The following is an 18115-nucleotide window of genomic DNA, read 5'->3' on the forward strand; positions in this document are numbered from 1 at the left end:
CCTTTCCCACCTCTTCCTCTTCCCACTCTTCTTCCTCCTCCTCAAATCCATCCTCAGACCGGGTAGGACCACTCTGCTTTAAGCCCATTTTAAATCACAGCTTTCCACCTCTCAGGGGCTGGCTCAAGAATGGGCAGCTCCAGGGGCCCCTGGGCGGCTCAGTTGGTTATGCATTCGACTCTTGATTTCAGCTCGGGTCATGGTCTCACGGTTCATGAGCGTCAGCCCTTCGTCGGGCTCTGCACTGACAGCGCGAAGCCTGCTTGGGATTCTCTCTCCCTCCGCCCCTCCCCCTTCTCCTCTCTCTCTGTCTCTCAAAAATAAATAAACTTAAAAAAAAAAAAGAAAGAAAAGAACGGGGAATACCATCCTTCAGATTGGCGAGTATCCCCTATCTGATGGGCAAGTGGTCTTTCATCCTGGGATTTCTGAGTTGTCAACAACAATTAGAAGCTTTCATTTGAGCCCTTTGGGCTGGATTGTCAGGGAGAATAGACCCAGTCAAGGAGCAGGAGGAGAGATGGGTCCCTGTGTTTCCCTGGATAATAATAGCCTTCCCTTGTTTTCAACTAGATGAGACTGATTGGTTTTGGAATAAACCTCCATCTATGGCTGTGCTAGCTTGGTTTACTTCCCACTGGCCTTTTGTTCCAGCACCTGTTATGGTGACCCAGGCCGAAGCGATGTCTGGCTGCCCCAGCTTTTCGTTTGCTCCAATTTTCATTGGCCTCATTATTTCTGTGGGTCTCCAAAGCTTGGACAGAAGCCATTAAAATAAAAAGAGACTTGGTGTGTGCTGTGGTCAGTCTTGCTGTTGCCTGTATTTCCCTTTATGTGAGTACTTTCTGTACTTCGGGAAATCGGTGTGGATCAGTTGGAAGGTGGGGCTGGTTTCTCTCTCAGCCCTTTCTCTACCACCCCCATTCCCACCATATTGCCTGTGGGCGTGCTCCTCATCTCTTGTCACATCACGCCAGTGTGCGGTGCACGTGGTCATTTATTTGGAGCAAGGGCGGGGGGGAACAGCTGAGGCTATTTGTGGCCGGAGATGGCCACCCTCAAGGTCCAGCCAGGCAGCTCTGGCCTCCATCCAGACACCTAAGGGCTGGGGCCCCTGGGCCTCTGAACACTTGTACCCCATTCGTGGTAACCAGGTGGGCGGGTTTGGCCACTGAACTCTGGGACACCATACCCACAAGGCCATATGCAGCCTTTCTAGTGGGCTTCCTGCCGAAACCAGGCCAGGCAGGGAGTCCTCCGTTCCTGGGGCCACATGTGCCCAGCATTCCTGCATCTCTTGGCCCCCCTAAACGTCCCAGGGAGTGGACAGTCTTTATGGTCAGTGTCGTGTGTATCCCTCTCATTGTTGGTGTGGCGTTTCCTGAATGTTCTCCAGGCTCCACATCTCTCTTGAAATATAGGGCCCATGACTGTCTGCAGTCCTCAGGATGTTGACTGATGGGGGGGACAGGCCTTGGGCCTCAGGCTCTAAATCCACACTGCATTCCCAGCACACCTGTTAAGGATCTCCTCTGACCCCGCGTTCCCTCTCTGGCATGCTAGCATCTGCTTTTTCTCATCTGAATTTGCTTAATTTCACCGAATGTAGACATTTCTGACACTCCCTCTCTACCTTCCCTTTCTTCTTCCCCATCTGGGTGGTTCCAGATCCAGGACTCCTCATTGCTCTAACCCAGAAACCCAAGAGTCTACAAATGTCCACACTGGCTCCCAACACGGCCCTTTCTTGCACACTACTACCTCTCTTCAAGGGTATCCTTTGGTCTCGTGGAATTATTTGGGAAGCAGATTGAGCCATCTTCCACAAAGGTTTCCATTCTTGTAGTCTTACACTTTTCTCCTCTTTACCTTCTTGAACTGATGGACTCCATCGTTTGCTTTTTGTTTGTCTCTAGAAGTTTTCTGGATGCTTTAAACTGCTTTTTATCACTTTGGCACATTTTTATGCTACCTCACTCCATCCATTCCTCTTTCCCAGGTCTCTTCTCGCTCCATCCAGTATGGAAACAAAAATGCAAGTAGGGAATCAGGAAACAAGCAAGTGTTCAGAGTTGGGGGGGGCACTATGGTGTATGGGAATCCACTGTAGGAGTGACGATCACCCTCATAAGACATGCTGTAGGCGTCACCTGTCACCTCAGTGCCTGATCCTGGAAAAAACAACCATCAGCGTTTTCTTCTCCAGAGAGCTGGCTCTAACCAACCACGTCTCTGAACCACTAGCATATTTTCCTGCGTTGCAATCATTTTGATGTGGTTCATGAGCAGAGGACAAGTAGATTCTATTCCCAGAAACAGGAAGAGAGAAACAAAAATGTTTTTGGTTTTGGTTTATTGGCTTGTGTTATAAATGTCTCATTATATTCCTCATAAGTCTTCTTCAATGGGAATCTTCAACGTGGAAAAAAAACAAAACTTCCCCCCCGCCCCCAGTACCTTGTCTCACTGGGAACTGCAGCCTCTTGTTTGAAAATCTGACTCAGAACACTGTGCCTCCGTTTTCTGGCCTTGAATTTAGCATGCTGTCATTTAAATGAGGGAGGTGGATAATCTTATCAGGGACCACTTGGACTGGAGCACAGTTGCCTATTACACACCATCCACAGCCGCTGCCATCTTCTTAACAGCTGAGTAACGTGGGCAGCTCATGTCTGCTGGGATTGATAAGGCATGGTGTGGTGTTTTTGTTTTTGTTTTTGTTTTTGTTTTGTTTTGTTTTTTGTTACCAACCCAGCATTCTGTTTCCATCTCGGATACTGGAAAAAAGTCATGATTCTGCTCTTTCATCTATGAATGAAAGTGATTGCTTTAAAATCTTCATTTTGGCATGGTGGCAATGCTTTATTTTTATTTATTTATTTTTGAGAGACAGAGAGAGAGAGAGAGTGAGGGAGGGAGCGTGAGTGGGGGAGGGGCAGAGAGAGAGTGTGGGAGGGGCAGAAAGAGAAGGAGATAGAGAATCCCAAGCAGGCTCCACTCTTAGCACAGAGCCTGATGCAGGGCTCAATCTCATGACCGTAAGGTCATGACCTGAGCCAGTATCGAGTCTGATGTTTAACAGACTGAGCCGCCCAGGTGCCCCGGTGGCTATGCTTTAATTCAGCTTCACAGATGAGTCCTTCATGATGGTAGAAGACAAGATTTTTGAGGTAAGGGGCCTTGGGGATCTCAACTTATTTCCAAATGTGAATCTTTCCAGATCAGAATCTTGCTTTCCCTACCATAGCTGGCAGAACTCATGGGTTTGGTCCTTTACGCACAAAGCATGCATGCCCCAGAGCATATAAACCAACTCTCCATTTGTTCAATACCATGTCCTGTTTACTTACCAATCACAACAGTCTGTCCCCCTTGAATCGAGGAGTTCCCATGGATCTGAGGAGTTCACCTGGATGCAAAGGAACTAAAATAAAATGGGTAGTTCTCGGAGAGTTTAGGGGATCAGGCAGAGCCACCCAGATGGAGTGGTTTATGTGGTGGGCCGGAGGCGGGTTGGGAGTGGAGGTTTGAGACGAGTTAGAACTTCTGTGGAGGTTTCTGGGCATCAAAGCGGAATGATTTTTGACATTTCCTGAGCAATTACTATATGCCTTACTCTGTGCTAAGTGCTTTTCATTTCATCTCGTTTAATGGAAAAGCCATAAAAAATGTCAGCCTCTTTCGAAAGCTTGGCCTTAGAAGCAAAACCCCTAAGATAAGGAGGTGAAACATTTCCCCTGTATGTGGAAGGTAACTTAAGGGTCTGTATTTTTTCAGAACAATTGCCATTCATTGAGGACATTTTATGTGTCAGGCACTTAGCTAAGTACCTGGCATATCATTTAATCCTAACAAAAGCCCAGGGAGTTAGGACTCTGAGGCCCCATTCTGGGTGTCTTCTGCTGTGTAACAAACTACTCGGAAGCTTAATGACAGCCATCATTTGTTTTGATTTTGAATCTACGATGTGGGCAAGGGTTAGCTGTTCTGGCTTCTCTCTGTTCCCTGGAGCATCAGCCTGGCCACTGCATGAGGCAGGATGGCCCCTTCGAATATGGCTCTCTCACTTGACCAGCATGATGGTGCTGGCTGTAGCTGGGAGTTCAGTCAGGGGTGCTGGCTCTTCTCCATGTGCACCATTCATAGTGCTGCTTGGGTTCACCCACAGCATGGCATCTGGGTTCCCAGGCTAAGTATTCCAAACAGGAAATGGAAGCTGCCAGTGTCTTAAGACTGACATGGGATCACTTTTCTCATCTGCTATTGGCCCAGCAGACACAGAGCCTACTCGGGTTCGAGGTATGGAAAAAGGGACCATGGCTCTCAGTGGGTCATGTAAGAATTTGCAGCTATCTTCATTCTACCAGAGGCCCAGAAAGGTTAAGTGCCTTACCCTGTATCACACAGCTAACATGTGGCGAGGCCCCCTGAGCTCTGCTTCTTAGGGATTCTGTGACACTCCTGAGTTGGTCAGAACACCTGACTGACCTCAGTCCAGGTTTCTGTACCTTTTCCTGCCATTAACTTGGCCTCTATATCAATCCCACCACAGCTACAGAAACCCAGTAAAGCACATCCTAGAAACATTCCTAAATCACTTTACTTGGTTTTGGAATTGCCTTTAGGAGCAAACTTGGAAGAATCCTAGACCTGAGAAGAAAAGACCCAGGGGTGTGTGAGAACCATTTTCGGATACAGGAAGGATGGTGTGTAGGTCCCAGAGTGCCTTGTGTTCTGTTGGCCATGTTGTTCTTGAGCAGGGCTTGGCCAACTACAGCCAGGGAGCCAAAGCCTGCTGCCTGTTCACGCACAGCTCTTGAGAAGAAAATGGCTCTACATTTTTAAGCGGTTGAAGAAAAAGGCAAGAAGACTGTGGAGCAGAGTCGAAAAGCTGCAACAAAGACCAAATAGTCCATGAAGCCTCTTGCACAAAAGTTTGTTGACCCTGGTTCTAGAAGGCAGAATCAGGACCTGTGTTACCAGAGCTACATTTCAGGTCTACGTAAGAAGACATTTTCCGACTAGACATGAAGAGGAATAGCAGCCCACAGCTGGAGGTCATGCAGGCAGGTGGCTGTGCCTAGGATACTATAGGTCAGTGGTGTGCTGGAGAAAAAAAGTGTGTAACATCTAGCTCTCCAGGCAAGAGGAGCCCTGATTTGTAAAGTTTGTCTATTTCTATGGTACAAATCCCACCGTGGCCAATTTCCAGTTCCGATATAATGTCACTCCAGGAGGAGTTGGGAAGAGAGGCACATAATCTGCTCTTGGAGCCCCAGTTTCCCACCATGACAGGTTCAGGGGACCGACCATGTGTCACACTGCCCCTCAGGTAGCTCCTAATCTAGGGACACACCTGGGTTTGGGGAGGAACGAAAATGCTGGAAAACCTTTGAAATTCTACCTGCCTCTCTGGGCTCACGGGGAACCGCTATTAGTATCTACAAACGCAGGAAGACTAAGTTCTTGCTCTGGCTTCACAGCGGCTACACCCCACCTGCTATTCCATTGTCCCCACATTTGGTTCAAAAAATCTTGATTTCTTCAAAGAGTGACAAGTGTGACTGCGTCCAAATTTAGAATTGGTCTAACAAAGCATCACTTGAAGCAAAGTTACAAGACGAATCACAGATCGGGAGAACACATTGGGAATATAGAAGAGATCAAGGTTTTGTGTGGAGAGGACGATATAGCACTTATCAGCCAATTAAAATGGAAAAACAATTGACAGTCCAATAGGAAAATGGGCAGAGTGTAGACAGTTTACACCCATTCAGATACAAAAGGCGGAAAAACGTGGAAAATGAGCAGTCTTTTGATTTGAAAGGGCAGCAGTCTCTCTGTTAGCAGGGACAGGTAGGATACAATGGTGATTCATTTATGTCATCCATTGGATTGGCCCAAAGTAATAATACCAAGCACATGAGCTGGGAAACCATGGCACGTTCACCAGCTACAGCTGACGAGCATAAATTGAGACTAAAAACAAGCCTAGCCTATGACCTAGAAATTCCAAATTGGGCTGTACATCCAAGAGTCCAGAAAAACTCTCACCTCTTCAAGAGGCAAGTACACACACAAAAATCATTGCGTTATAGTTTGTGATAGTGAAAAATCAGAAGCAGTGTTAAGTCCATCAGCCAGGGAATGGCTGAGTAAAACTTTGGTCTGGAAAGCCCCATGGCCGTTGGGCAGCAATGAAAAGGGAGGGCGCAAGAGCTGTTTCCCAGCGAGCATTGCCAAGGTGAGATCGCTAATTGCACAATGACGCATACAGTCCGGTATCATTTCCGTTCTTAAAATGTAGATGAAACAGTGCTGTGCAGTTCACAGAACATACTGAGAAAGTTCTGGAGGGCTACAGGAGACGATAGGTGGAGAGAGAGAAGGCCGGGACCCGGCAGGAGAGGGATAGTCAGAAGGGTCTTTAGTTTTATGTATGGGTGTGTTAATTTTTCTTAAGGAGAGTATATTGATGTATTTCTTGGATAATATTTTTAAGAGATATTTATGTATTTCTTGGATAATATTTTTAAGTTAAAAATGGAGTGACTTCTCTAAGAGAATGTGCCAGCTAACTGGGTAAGCACAGATCTGTGGGGTTGGCCATCTGGGGGCTTCATGGGTGAGGTGGGGGAGTGGCTGGGTGTGGTGGTCCTTTTGGCCCCATGAGATTGAACTTCCCTTGAGTACTGTCCCTCATCACCTCTCTCAGCTCCATACAGGCCTTGGTATTCTCTCCACACTCTTGACTAAGCGAGAAATCACGTCTTTAATCTCCTGTGGCACAATCTAGACAGGGCCATGTTACGTCTTTATTTGACAGGAGAGAAATAGTCACATTAAGTGGATGGTGTTGGGACTGCCAGCGCTTCCTCTTGCTTGCAGGTGCCTGCCTGCCCCATCAGGACCCGCTTTCTCCCATTCCCTCCCCCACCTGGCTGCCCTCAGGCACATCTAGATTCCTCTCTGTCCAGACCCAAGGAAACAGAGGCAAAGCCCACCTTCCCCCACCTTTTCCCCAGGTTTGTGCCCCAGGAATGACTACTCATTTCAGGGAAGCCTTGGTGTATAACCAGTGAGCAGCCTCACGTCCCTCCTTGGCATGGCAGCCATGTCCAAATCCCACCCCGTAGGCTCGCATCTGGACGTGAGACACAGAGGGCAGCTCAAGGGTTTTCCTCACCCGGACACCTATGGTTAGGTGGAGTGAAGGCGAGGGACGGCTGCCTGGAATATTGATAACACTTGTCGAGTGCCAGATGCTCTTAACTGAAGTCACATTTTCTCCTTTCATCCCCGGTAGTAATAATGAACAGTAGGTTTTATTATCTCCATTTGATAGACAAAGAAACTGCCTCTGAAAGTAACTTAACCTATCTGAAGTCATGGAGCGCAGACTGAAACCCAGAATGTCTGCCTCCAATGCCTTTTACCCTTTCGGTGATGTTCCTCCCATAGGGATTTCATTCTAGAAACCCTGGGAAGGCTCCTCCCTGTTTCCTGCACAGCCTCTTTGGGTAAAGTGAAAGATCACTTCCCCCACCCCACCCCCACCGTGAATTTTGGGTGCCAAGCATGCTGTGTTGTGAGGATCCCCAGAACTCCTCTTAAGTTGTTACTTGAACTTGAATTTGAGGTGAAACAGACAGAAAATGTATTTTCAGATATAGTTTATGTTTTGGATTCAAAGGAGGCAGGGCTAATTCAGAGGAGGTGTGAAGTTAGGAACTCCTTTGATGCTATTTATAAAGTGCCTGGGGGATAACACAGTATCTAAGCAGAGAATGTGTTCTCAAGCCCCCAGGCTACTGCTGACCTTAAATTCACACCTATTTCACAAATTCCACAAGGAGGGGGTGTTGTGTTTCTTTCCCTTCAGATTACCAGCTTTGCATTCCTCAAAGTCTTCAATTGCCTGGGGGGGTTTCCTTTTGGACCCTGAGAGGTGACAGTGTGAAAGCCTTCCAGGGCTTCCCCCTAGATTAGCAAGAAGGAACCTGATGATGACAGTAGAGCACTGAACTCTAATTTTTGTTCAGAGGCAGAGCCAGGAAGAAGGCGGGTACTTGCCTTCAACACCTTCACATCACGTCCTGCACGATGTAAGAGAAGGATCATCTCAAAATGTTGGGGAAGTTACTTCAGGACAGGACCAGATATGCATTTTTCATTCACATTTGTCTGATGTGAATTATTTTTCTAGTTTATATATTTATTTTGAGAGAGAGAGAGAGAGAGCGAGCAAGCACGCGCGCGCGAGCACACGGGTGAGGGGCAGAGAGAGAGAGAGAGAGAGAGAGAGAGAGAGAGAGAGAGAATCCCAGGCAGGCTCTGCACCATCAGCATGGAGCCTGATGTAAGACTTGAACTCATGAACTGCGAGATCATGACCTGAGCCAAAGTCGGACACTTAACCGACTGAGCCACTCAGTCGCCCCCTGACCTGAATTTAAAAGTTTTTATGACGGTGCATGAAGGGACCCTTCTGTCCTAGGAGAATCTGAAAACAAGGCTAACAAAAGACATGAGCAGATTCGGATTATCCTCCCTCTTACTTCCTCCACTGGTCCTGAGATGCTGTAGCCAGCCTGTGACATTTTGCTTGCAGCCTGTGAGCAGCTACTACCTGTTATGGGTTGAATTGTATCCACCCCGTCCCCCCCCCCAAAAAAGAGAGATGTTGAAGTCCCAACCCCCAGTACCTCAGAATGTGACCTTCTTTGAAAATAGAGCCTTAATGGACGTAACCAAGTGAAAATGAAGCCACTAGGGTGGGTGCTAATCCGGTTAGACTGGTGTCCTTGTAAGAGGGGAAATTTGGGCATCACACACAGACCTGTGCATGAGGGCAGAGGCCTGGAGTGGTTCATCTCCAGCCAAGGACACGAGAGGTTGCCAGCAAACTGCTAAGACCTAGGAGAAGCAAGGAAGGTCCCCTTAGAGAGTTCAAAGGGATCACAACACTGCTGACACCTCGATTTCGGAGGTCTAGCCTACAGAACTTGAGACAAGAAATTTCAGTTAGTTTGAGCCAATCGTCCCCCTCCCCCATTTGTTGGTGTGGTCCTAGCACACTAATACAACTACCTCTAACTCACCGTCGTAAAATACTCCTTCAGGTGAAGTAAGGTTGAGAATTTCAGTTTGTCTGTCACAGGTAATGTGACGTGTGTTCCAAGGAAGATTGCAATGTCCTCTCCTGTCCTACGTGTTGTGTAGAATGTTGAAGTTCCCCCCATCAAGAGATGAATTCTACATCTCTCCTCTTGAATCTGGAGAAGATTTCGACTTGCTGTTGAGGCTGTGTGACTGCTGAGGCAGCTTCCACCCTGGAACGCTTGCCCTGAAGCCATGACCTTCCACGCAAATGGTCTCCTTGTCTTGAGTCTGCCATGCTGTCAGGAAGCCGAAACCAGCCCGCATGGAGCCATGACTTTACATGGAGAGAAATGCCCAGAGAGCCCCCCGGTGGTCCATCATCCCTGTGCTTTCAGCTGCAGCTACTGTCTGATTGCACCTTGATGACAGACCCTAAGCCATAGCTACCCAGCCAAGCCTTCTTGGATTCCTGATTCACAGAAATCGAAGGAGACAACAAAATGATTGTCATGTTTAAAGCCACTAAGTTCAGGGAGATACGTTGCACAACACTAGATAACCAGAATAGTTACTGTACTCTGTGCTTTGCATTGGTTGCTTTCCTTTAATTTAAATTTAAAAAATAGATTATATTCTTACTTCTGGTTAAATAGATTGGTATTCACAGAAGCGGGAACACAACTGCAAAATCTCAGTGGCTTAACATAATAGGATTTATCTCTCACTCAAGTACAGTGTGGATGTTACAGGTTGGGTGGGTGGCCTCCAGACAGTGGCTCGGGGATCCGTATTCTTTCTTCTTAATGTCTCTGCTGCCCTGGTTCTCCTCAGGGTCCCCTGCCGGGCCATCGGTGTTCAGGTAGCCAAAGAGACAGGGGAAAGAGTGAGTGGAGAATAGTGCAGGATATTTCAGGGGCCAGGCCTGGGCCTGAAATCCACAACCTAGGGCCGGAGCTGGGGTTGGGGGCCTGTGTGCTGAGGCCTATCCAGTGAGTGTGTGTCCTGAATTGTTCCAGTGGCCCCCTCTTCACCAAATGGGGAAATCCAGCCCAATGCTGATGAATTCTAGCATTTACCTTGAAATGCTCATCAGGTATAGTTATCTTGTAGCCAAGAGCCCCTGCAGTTTAGGTTACGACCAGTCCTCTTCCAGAACAAGTCTTACTATATCTTGGACAATTCTTAGCAAAAGTCAGGGACCCTGAATAGTATTGTAATTCAGAAATCGGAATTCTGTAATAGTTTCTCTGTGTCACTCTGAAGGCACTGTGTTTTTAAAATTCTACATTCTGTGGGGCGCCTGGGTGGCTCAGTCGGTTGAGTGACCGACTTCGGCTCAGGTCATGATCTCACAGTCTGTGAGTTCGATCCCTGCGCTGGGCTCTGTGCTGACAGCTCAGAGCCTGGAGCCTGCTTCGGATTCTGGGTCTCCGTCTCTCTCTGCCCCTCCCCTGCTCATGCTCTGTCTCTCTCTGTCTCAGAAATAAATAAACAAAATTTTTTTAAATTCTACAGTCTGTGACAGCAGCCTTTTAAGGGAGGCATTGGTGGCAAAGGAAGGCATGGGGAGGAGAGGAAACCTTCCTATTTTCCAGCTTTCTTGGTGAAAACAGCCATGCTTATTAGCATGCATTTCACACAATTTCCATGATAATGCTGTAATTTAAAACACTCTGAGTCAAAGACCTAATAAAGGAGGTTAGACTTGCTTTCTAAATTTGCTGCACAGATTGCTCATCTCTCTCCCCATCAATCTTCTTTCTCTTAAGCAAAATGTAAAATTTGGAACGAAGAGTGGAAATACCAACGTTTTGGCTGATCTTGTTGGCATTACCCTGCTGTTCCCCAACAACATTGTAAGCCTTTCAGTTCTGGTTCTAAGCCTGTATATGGAAAATGTCCTCAGGTTACTTTTTGCCCTTCTGAGATTTGGGGGCTAAGTGGGGTAAATTATCCAGTGATGCTTATAATGCCCCCAAATCTTTGCCAAAATCATGTAGTGTTGATTTCCTTGCTTAATGACTAAATAATTGATGAGTTTTATCAAATTTAATATTTGATAAGCCATATTTAAAATTGATGGCTAGAACATCTGCCTTTCCCTGTGAAGGAGAATGAATATATATGTACGGCCTTCAGGGTAGTAGGAAACCAGTGATGGGTCCAGGCCCAGTGAGGTGGGGGCTCTCCCAACACTCCTGAAGTCCAGCTGAATAATTCCCTGGACGAACCACAGCATGGAGCTCATCATGAATGCCGTGAGATTTGAACAGGGCCTGGAGAAGGATGATGGAGAAACCAAAGATGATTCAGGTCTCCTTCCTCTCAGTCTTGACCAGGCACCGCCATGTTGCAGGCTGGTCCCTCACTGTCCTTCACTCTGGGGGCTCCAGGGTTGTTCTGGTTCTCATCTCTGTGATCAGGAGGCACTATTGGAGTTAAGTTGCTTGAGAAAGGAAGACTGAATAGGGTAGAAGGTGACCGGGCCCAGAGAAAGACAAACCTGGTTTCTGTTGGCTGAACCAAGTGAACAGACCCAGTTCAAGATAGCGTTCTGTCATCTACTGGTCTGTAACAAACTACCCCCAAATTTAGTGGGGTGCAGGGTAGGTTCCCAGGGAAGCGGACGTGTGGAGGATGATTATTAAGAACTGCCCTTGGGATCAAGACTTGGAACAGAGGGGAAAGAACAGTAGTGGACAGAAGAGGTCGTGCTGCCTTGCAGCTCAGTGGCAGCCCCAGTGGGCCCAACAGAAAATTCTGAAGGAATTTTAGAATTGCTCCAGGTTGGACTGAGTTGTCCTGGCCTTTATGTCACGGTAGGCAAACTACAGCCTATGAGCCAAAACCAGGTGGTCACCTGGTTTTGTAAATAAAGTTTTATTGGAACACACCACACCCCTTCATTTACAAATTATCTAAGGAGGCTCTCACCTTACTTGGGCAGAGTTCAGTGGTGGTGGCAGAGCTATATGGCCCCCAAAGCCTGAAATATTTATATCTAGCTCTTTATAGACATTTGTTCAGCCCAGCTTTATGTTCCTACGCTCAGCAGCCATTGGATGTGACCTTGAACGGCAGCTTGTAGCAGAAGGAAGCTCTGGTATCCTCCTAGTAGTTGGATAGTGCATCCTTCCTCCATGGGGAGCATGGGTGGTATTCATGGTGCCCTCCATAGTGGATCAAAATGACCGTTTTATTTTGCGCATGATTTTGTGGGTCAGGAATTCTAGAAGGGCTCAGAGTCTGACCTCCATGGCCTCTGCTGGACAGAAGGATCCACTCCCAAGATTTCTTTCTTGCTTAATGCCCCTTGGCTTCTTTCTCTCTTCATGGGGCGTCTCATCTTCCAGGGTTTCTTCATACCGCATGGTGGCTTCGGGACCATCACACTTCTTACATGAGGACTTCGGGATGTGGTAGCCATAGGTCTATGAAAGACCACATTGAAGCTGGCACAGAGTCACTCTGCTATGTCTTATTGGTCAAAGAATCAAGGGGGTGGAGCCACAGAGGCACAATCACAGCGCAGAAGAGCACGTGGCATGGCATGCTGTGGCGCCATCCTTGGAAAATACCAGAATGTGTCGGTGGGCCAGGTAGCTGGCTCGCCCAGGTCACAGAGCTGTTTATGCTTCCCAACCACACGGTCACCATCATCACTTGGGTGGCTTGAAATGACCATGAGAGGAATAGGACAGCTCAGGAATGGGCTTTGTCCCTGCCCCCAACCCCAGGCAGTCCATTGTTAAACATGCACCTGCACACCATGCTGCTGTGGGAGGGCTTTTACTTTGAAGCCAGAGGACAAGAAAAACAGTGTTTAAGTGTTTATTGAGCACCAAGGGGCTCTACATATCCTGAAATCTCCAAACAACTCTGTGGGGTGTGATTGACCCTTATTTTACAGAAGAGGAATCCCAGGCTCAGTGGAAGTTGGGTAATGGGAGAGAATTTGAACTAGGGTCTTCTCACCCCTTGCTGTCCCACTTCACAGAGCCTGGAGCCCAAGGAGAATGAAATTAACTGCTTCTCCAGGACCAGAAGGAAGCTCAGGTCAGACACGAGGCAGGGAAAGCTACCAAAGGGAAAAGGAGCAAAGACCTGGGTTGAAGTGGCAGTGGGGTTTCTAGGAAGGACCCAGGCCTCTGCCCTGTGCTGACGCTTTCGATACTGGAAGGTTTTCCCCATTTCCAGGCAGCCATTTCTCACTGTCAAGAAACTTCTGATGCGTTGAGAAGCGTGAGTGGTTTGTGTGAGCGAGGGGGAGTGGGGACGTCCCTGAAAGTGGGGCAGAGGGAGGAAAGGTGGGACCAGCCACCTCTATCAAGCTGCACCCCCTCCTTGCGAGCGCACTGGTCAGGCCAGTCAGTGGGTTTGAGGGAAAGCAGGGCAGGAAGGGGGCTTTCCTCTTGGAGCCCTGGGGCAGGTGGCATGGCAGCCCACAGGGACGGTCTGTCCCTCCTTTAAATGGCATCCATTCCGCTTCCTGGACCTCAGCCTCATGCCAGACCTGGCAGCCTCATCCTGTGTATTTATTACCTTTCATTCTCAAAATCCTCAAAGGAGTAGGTCCTGTTATACCTGTTTGGTGAGAAAGTGAGGCCCAGAGAGAAGGCATAACCTTGTGGCTGCAGAATTAAGGTTTGCACTGGGTGTGCCAGCTCTGGACCTCACCCTAGCACGCGGCCCAGGGCTGCGCGATGCACCTCGACGACGCCATACAGCCCAGAGAGTAAGGAAGCACCCAGGTGATAGACCATCTTGCTCAAAATTAGTTGGTTCGTTTCCCTGTTTTCCCCTGGAGTTGAAGGAATCCCTCTCCCTGTTTTGTTGTTTTTAAGAGGAGTAAGGAGACAGAAAAGTGAGGAGTGGTGGGGAGCCAGTGTGGGGTTCACGGCCAAGGGCTCCATAGAGAGGAGAGGGCAGTAAGGCTAGGAGGGTGCAGGCAGGGAGGCCACTGCTGCAGGAATGTCCTTGTCACCTGCAGGTCTCTGTCCCCCAGGCCGGGCTCCAGGCCTCCCTGGCTGGCTCAGGCTCTGTGGCTTGTGGCATATCTGCGCAAGCCCTCTGCTGGGGTCCCAGGGGCGGAGGAGCCACCTCGCCTTCAGGATAAACATCCAGACCTTAAATATCAGAGGGAGGCCATGCAGCAGGAGGATGCAGTTAAAAGTTTGAAAAATGGCCCTCACTTTTTAGTGTGCTAAGAATCCCCTGGGGGCGCTGGTTAAAAATTCTGCGTTTCTTGGTGCCCATCTCGGAAACTCTCAGGTAGCAGGCTGGATGGGAGGCCCAGAACCTGTATTTTTAATTTTTTTTTCTTTAACTTAATGTTTATTTATTTTTTAGAGCTGAGAGAGAGAGAGAGAGAGAGAGAGAAAGAGACAGAGCATGAATGGGGGAGGGGCAGAGAGAGAGGGAGAGACACAGAAGACACAGAATCTGAAGCAGGCTCCAGTCTCTGAGCCGTCAGCACAGAGCCCTACGTGGGCTCAAACTCACGAGCCGTGAGATCAGCCGAAGTCAGACCCTTAACCACCTGAGCCACCAGGTGCCTCAGACTCTGCACGTTTAAAACACCCCGAGCAATCCTAATGCTAGTGGAGCTGGGGCCAGGTTAAGAAAAACAACAACTTAGAGGGTGAAGGGGCAGGATCTGACCCTGTTCTTTAAGACACAGACTTTTGTCATTATAGTTTAATCTCGTAAGCACTGTTTTTTTGTTTTTTTTTTTTCCCTCTGGATGTAGAAGTGGTATGTATGTTTATGGAGCTGTCTTGCTGAAAGAAAGATAATGAACACAGCAGTTATGTGCGTAATTACAGTTAATTATTATGTTGTGAATGTATGGTTAAACTTGAGAAAAGATGAACTTATAAAAACTCTTATTAAAAGTTCCCTGTTATTTGCCATTAATTACTGCTGTAGATTTCTTTGGGGAGTTTGTTCATTTATCCACTGGATAACAAAGTTTTGAGCTCTTGCTCTGTGGCTGGGACTGTGGGAGAACCTGGTGGATGGCCGGGGGCCGACCTCTGTCCTTTAGAGATTTACAGTCTGGCCAGGGAGACTGATAAATCCCCAAACAACCTCATGCATTTCAATTTTGTGTACATGTATTCTTTTTTTTTTTTTATTTTTTTTTAATGTTTATTTATTTTTGAGACAGAGAGAGACAGAGTGCAAGTGGGGGAGGGGCAGAGAGAGAGAGACACACAGAATCTGAAGCAGGATCCAGGCTCTGAGCTGTCAGCACAGAGCCCGACGTGGGGCTCGAACCCACGAACCGCGAGATCATGACCTGAGCTGAAGTTGGACGCTTAACCGACTGAGCCACCCAGGCACCCTTATTTTTTTTTAACATTTATTCATTTTGAGAGACAGAGAGAGTGCGAGTGGGGGAGAGGCAGAGAGAGGGGGAGACACAGAATCCAAAACAGGCTCCAGGCGCTGAGCTATCAGCACAGAGCCCATCGCGGGGCTCGAACTCATGGACCGTGAGATCATGACCTGAGCCGAAGTCAGACGCCTAACTGAAGCCCAGGTGCCCCAGTGTACATGTATTCTTATTAGTGAAGGTATTTGTTAAATTCATTATGAAATGTGATTTTTTAATAAATACATAAGTATTTATATATAAATGGATATAAAACAACAACAAAAAATCCTTGTAGGCCATATATTGTGATTTGGGGTTTAAAACAATTGATTAGCATACGGATTATGAACTTTCCAGGTACTTTCTGATTGTGCTAGGAAGATCTATTCTATAAATGCTGCCCAAAGTTGGCTTATAATTTGTTTTTTTTAAATCAGTGAATTAAGACTTCACCTGTAAGTATGTGTAAGGAAGAGGTTTTAAATATACATTTCCCTCCCCCTCGCTCCATCACGTCTCTGCTCCCTGCCTCCATGTGTGAACATAGCACATCAGGAGAATGGTATCCAGGTGCTTTCAAGTACAAATGGGCAGAATTGTCAGCCCAGTGGTGAGAAGCATGAATTCTAATTCCTTGCTTGGCAGTTTCGGCTTGTCCTTAGGCCATTCTTTTGCCTGAAATTTGAGCACACCAATAGTCTACAAGAGAACAAATCTGTATGAAACAAGCATCCTCAGTAACCTCTGCTTCCTGGTTTTCAGAGTGGCAGGTGGCGAGCTGTTCGACTTCTTGGCTGAAAAAGAATCTTTGACTGAAGAGGAAGCAACTGAGTTTCTGAAACAAATTCTTAATGGGGTTTACTACCTACACTCCCTTCAGATTGCCCATTTTGATCTTAAGGTATGTTGCTGAGTGTAAGCCGGAGAGAAGGTTATGCAAATCCCAGCATTGGTGGTTGGCTATGAAAAATTGAAGCAACTGAAAGAGATACATTTTTTTAATCCTGTATGGGTTTGTTTGTTTTTTTAGGTTTATTTATTTGTTTTGAGAGAGAGAGAAAGGGAGGGAGGGGCAGAGAGAGAGGTAGAGAGAGAATCCTAAGCAGGCTCCATACTATCAACGTGGAGCCCGGTGTAGGGTTTGAACCCATGAACCATGAGATCATGACCTGAGCCGAAATCAAGATTCAGATGTGTAACTGAGCCACCCAGGTGCCCCTATCCTGTATGAGCTTAACAGATGGAATTATGAAGATAAATTACCAGGTATATAATGAATGCCTACTCAAGGATTCCTAACCTTTTGTGGGATAGAGGCTTAGGACGAATGATTACATTCAAGAATCCCTGGGGAAGAATCAAAGGGGTTTACCAGCCAGATCTCTAAGCTGCTATTGGTTATGGAATGTTTTCAGCTTAGAGTGGCCACTGGCTGTCCAGTTTGCATCCCCTGTGGCTGCAGGGCATGTAAGGTGGAAGATGTCTTGATCTCTCCTCTCCCTCTTGATGCGAAGGCCTGATTTTGTCACCGGCAATCAATCAAGACAGACGCGGAGATTGGCTAATTGGGGTCTTTGCCTGTCTGGAGGCACAGCACTGTGGGGGATATAAAGGCACGTCCTAGTTCTAACTGTCAGAAAAGCTATGGTCTCTCTAGGAAGGAAAGGCATGCACAGGAGCAACATACAGTGACAACGGAAGAATCGAGGTACAATCTGAGGCATTGAGAAGGTAGTCACAAAGAAGCATGTGGTCGACTGACAAGTGAATGATTCAGATCGTTGGAGCTAGGACAAGGCTTCAGAGGAGGGAGGACTTCCTCCATATTTCTTGTAGCAATGCTGTCAACACCCCATCCAGATCCCCCCAACACTCACTAACACACGCCCTGAATACCGCTGCTGCACACACCTGCGGCTCCCTGCCTGATGTCTGGTTTCTGGCCCTGGGAGCTGGAAATGCCAGAGTAAAGCCCCACAGAGGCCGCTGTTAGCAATGGAGGACGGGGAGTCGGTGGATAAGTACCCCGGCTCCCTCATGCTCCAGCTGGAAAACTCAGTGCTGCTCCTCCTTAAGTTCCCCAAAGGGATTGTACTCCAGTCACCTTCACCTTGACAAGACACCTTGTGTGGGTTTCCTTCCTTCTGTTTCCTGTCTCCCCATCCTCTACCAAGTATTCCCTGGAGCCTGCTCCCACATAAGCCACTTGCACCCGAATCTCTGTCAACAAGTCTGCTCCTGGGAGAACCTAAACCACAACATTTATTTTTCCTGGTGTTCTCTTACAACTACCCTCTTACCCCTAGGCTTTGGTGGTTTTTCCGGGGTGGGGTGGGGGGCAGGGGACAATCCTACCACTTTGTCTTCAGCATAATATATCATAGCTCTTTGTTTTTATTGTGGTGAAATAAACATAGCATGAAAATTACCTGTTTAACCATTTCTAAGTGTACAGTTCAGAGGCGTTAAGTATATTCACACTGTGGTGCAAACCATCGCCCCGTCCATCTCTGGAACTAGTGGATCTTCCCAGACTGAAACCCTGTATCCATTAATCCCGAGCTCCCCATCCCTCCTCTCACAGCTGCTGGCAACCACCCTTCGGCTTTCTGTGTCTCTGAATTTGCCTATTCT

The 18115-nt window shown here is 47.6% G+C and overlaps 1 protein-coding gene across 8 annotated transcripts in view; it reads left to right on the forward strand.

Annotated features, from left to right (window-relative positions):
• DAPK1 (death associated protein kinase 1) overlaps positions 1–18115 on the forward strand; it is a 185693-nt gene that overhangs the window by 109038 nt on the left and 58540 nt on the right. For all 8 annotated transcript variants that reach the window (XM_045043702.1, XM_045043698.1, XM_023242235.2 and 5 more), the window contains exon 4: positions 16244–16382. In XM_045043702.1, coding sequence (XP_044899637.1) covers positions 16244–16382 — 139 coding nt within the window. The remainder of the gene's footprint in view (positions 1–16243; positions 16383–18115) is intronic.

This window comes from Felis catus, chromosome D4, assembly GCF_018350175.1.
Source record: "Felis catus isolate Fca126 chromosome D4, F.catus_Fca126_mat1.0, whole genome shotgun sequence".
Classification (NCBI taxonomy): Eukaryota; Metazoa; Chordata; class Mammalia; order Carnivora; family Felidae; genus Felis; species Felis catus.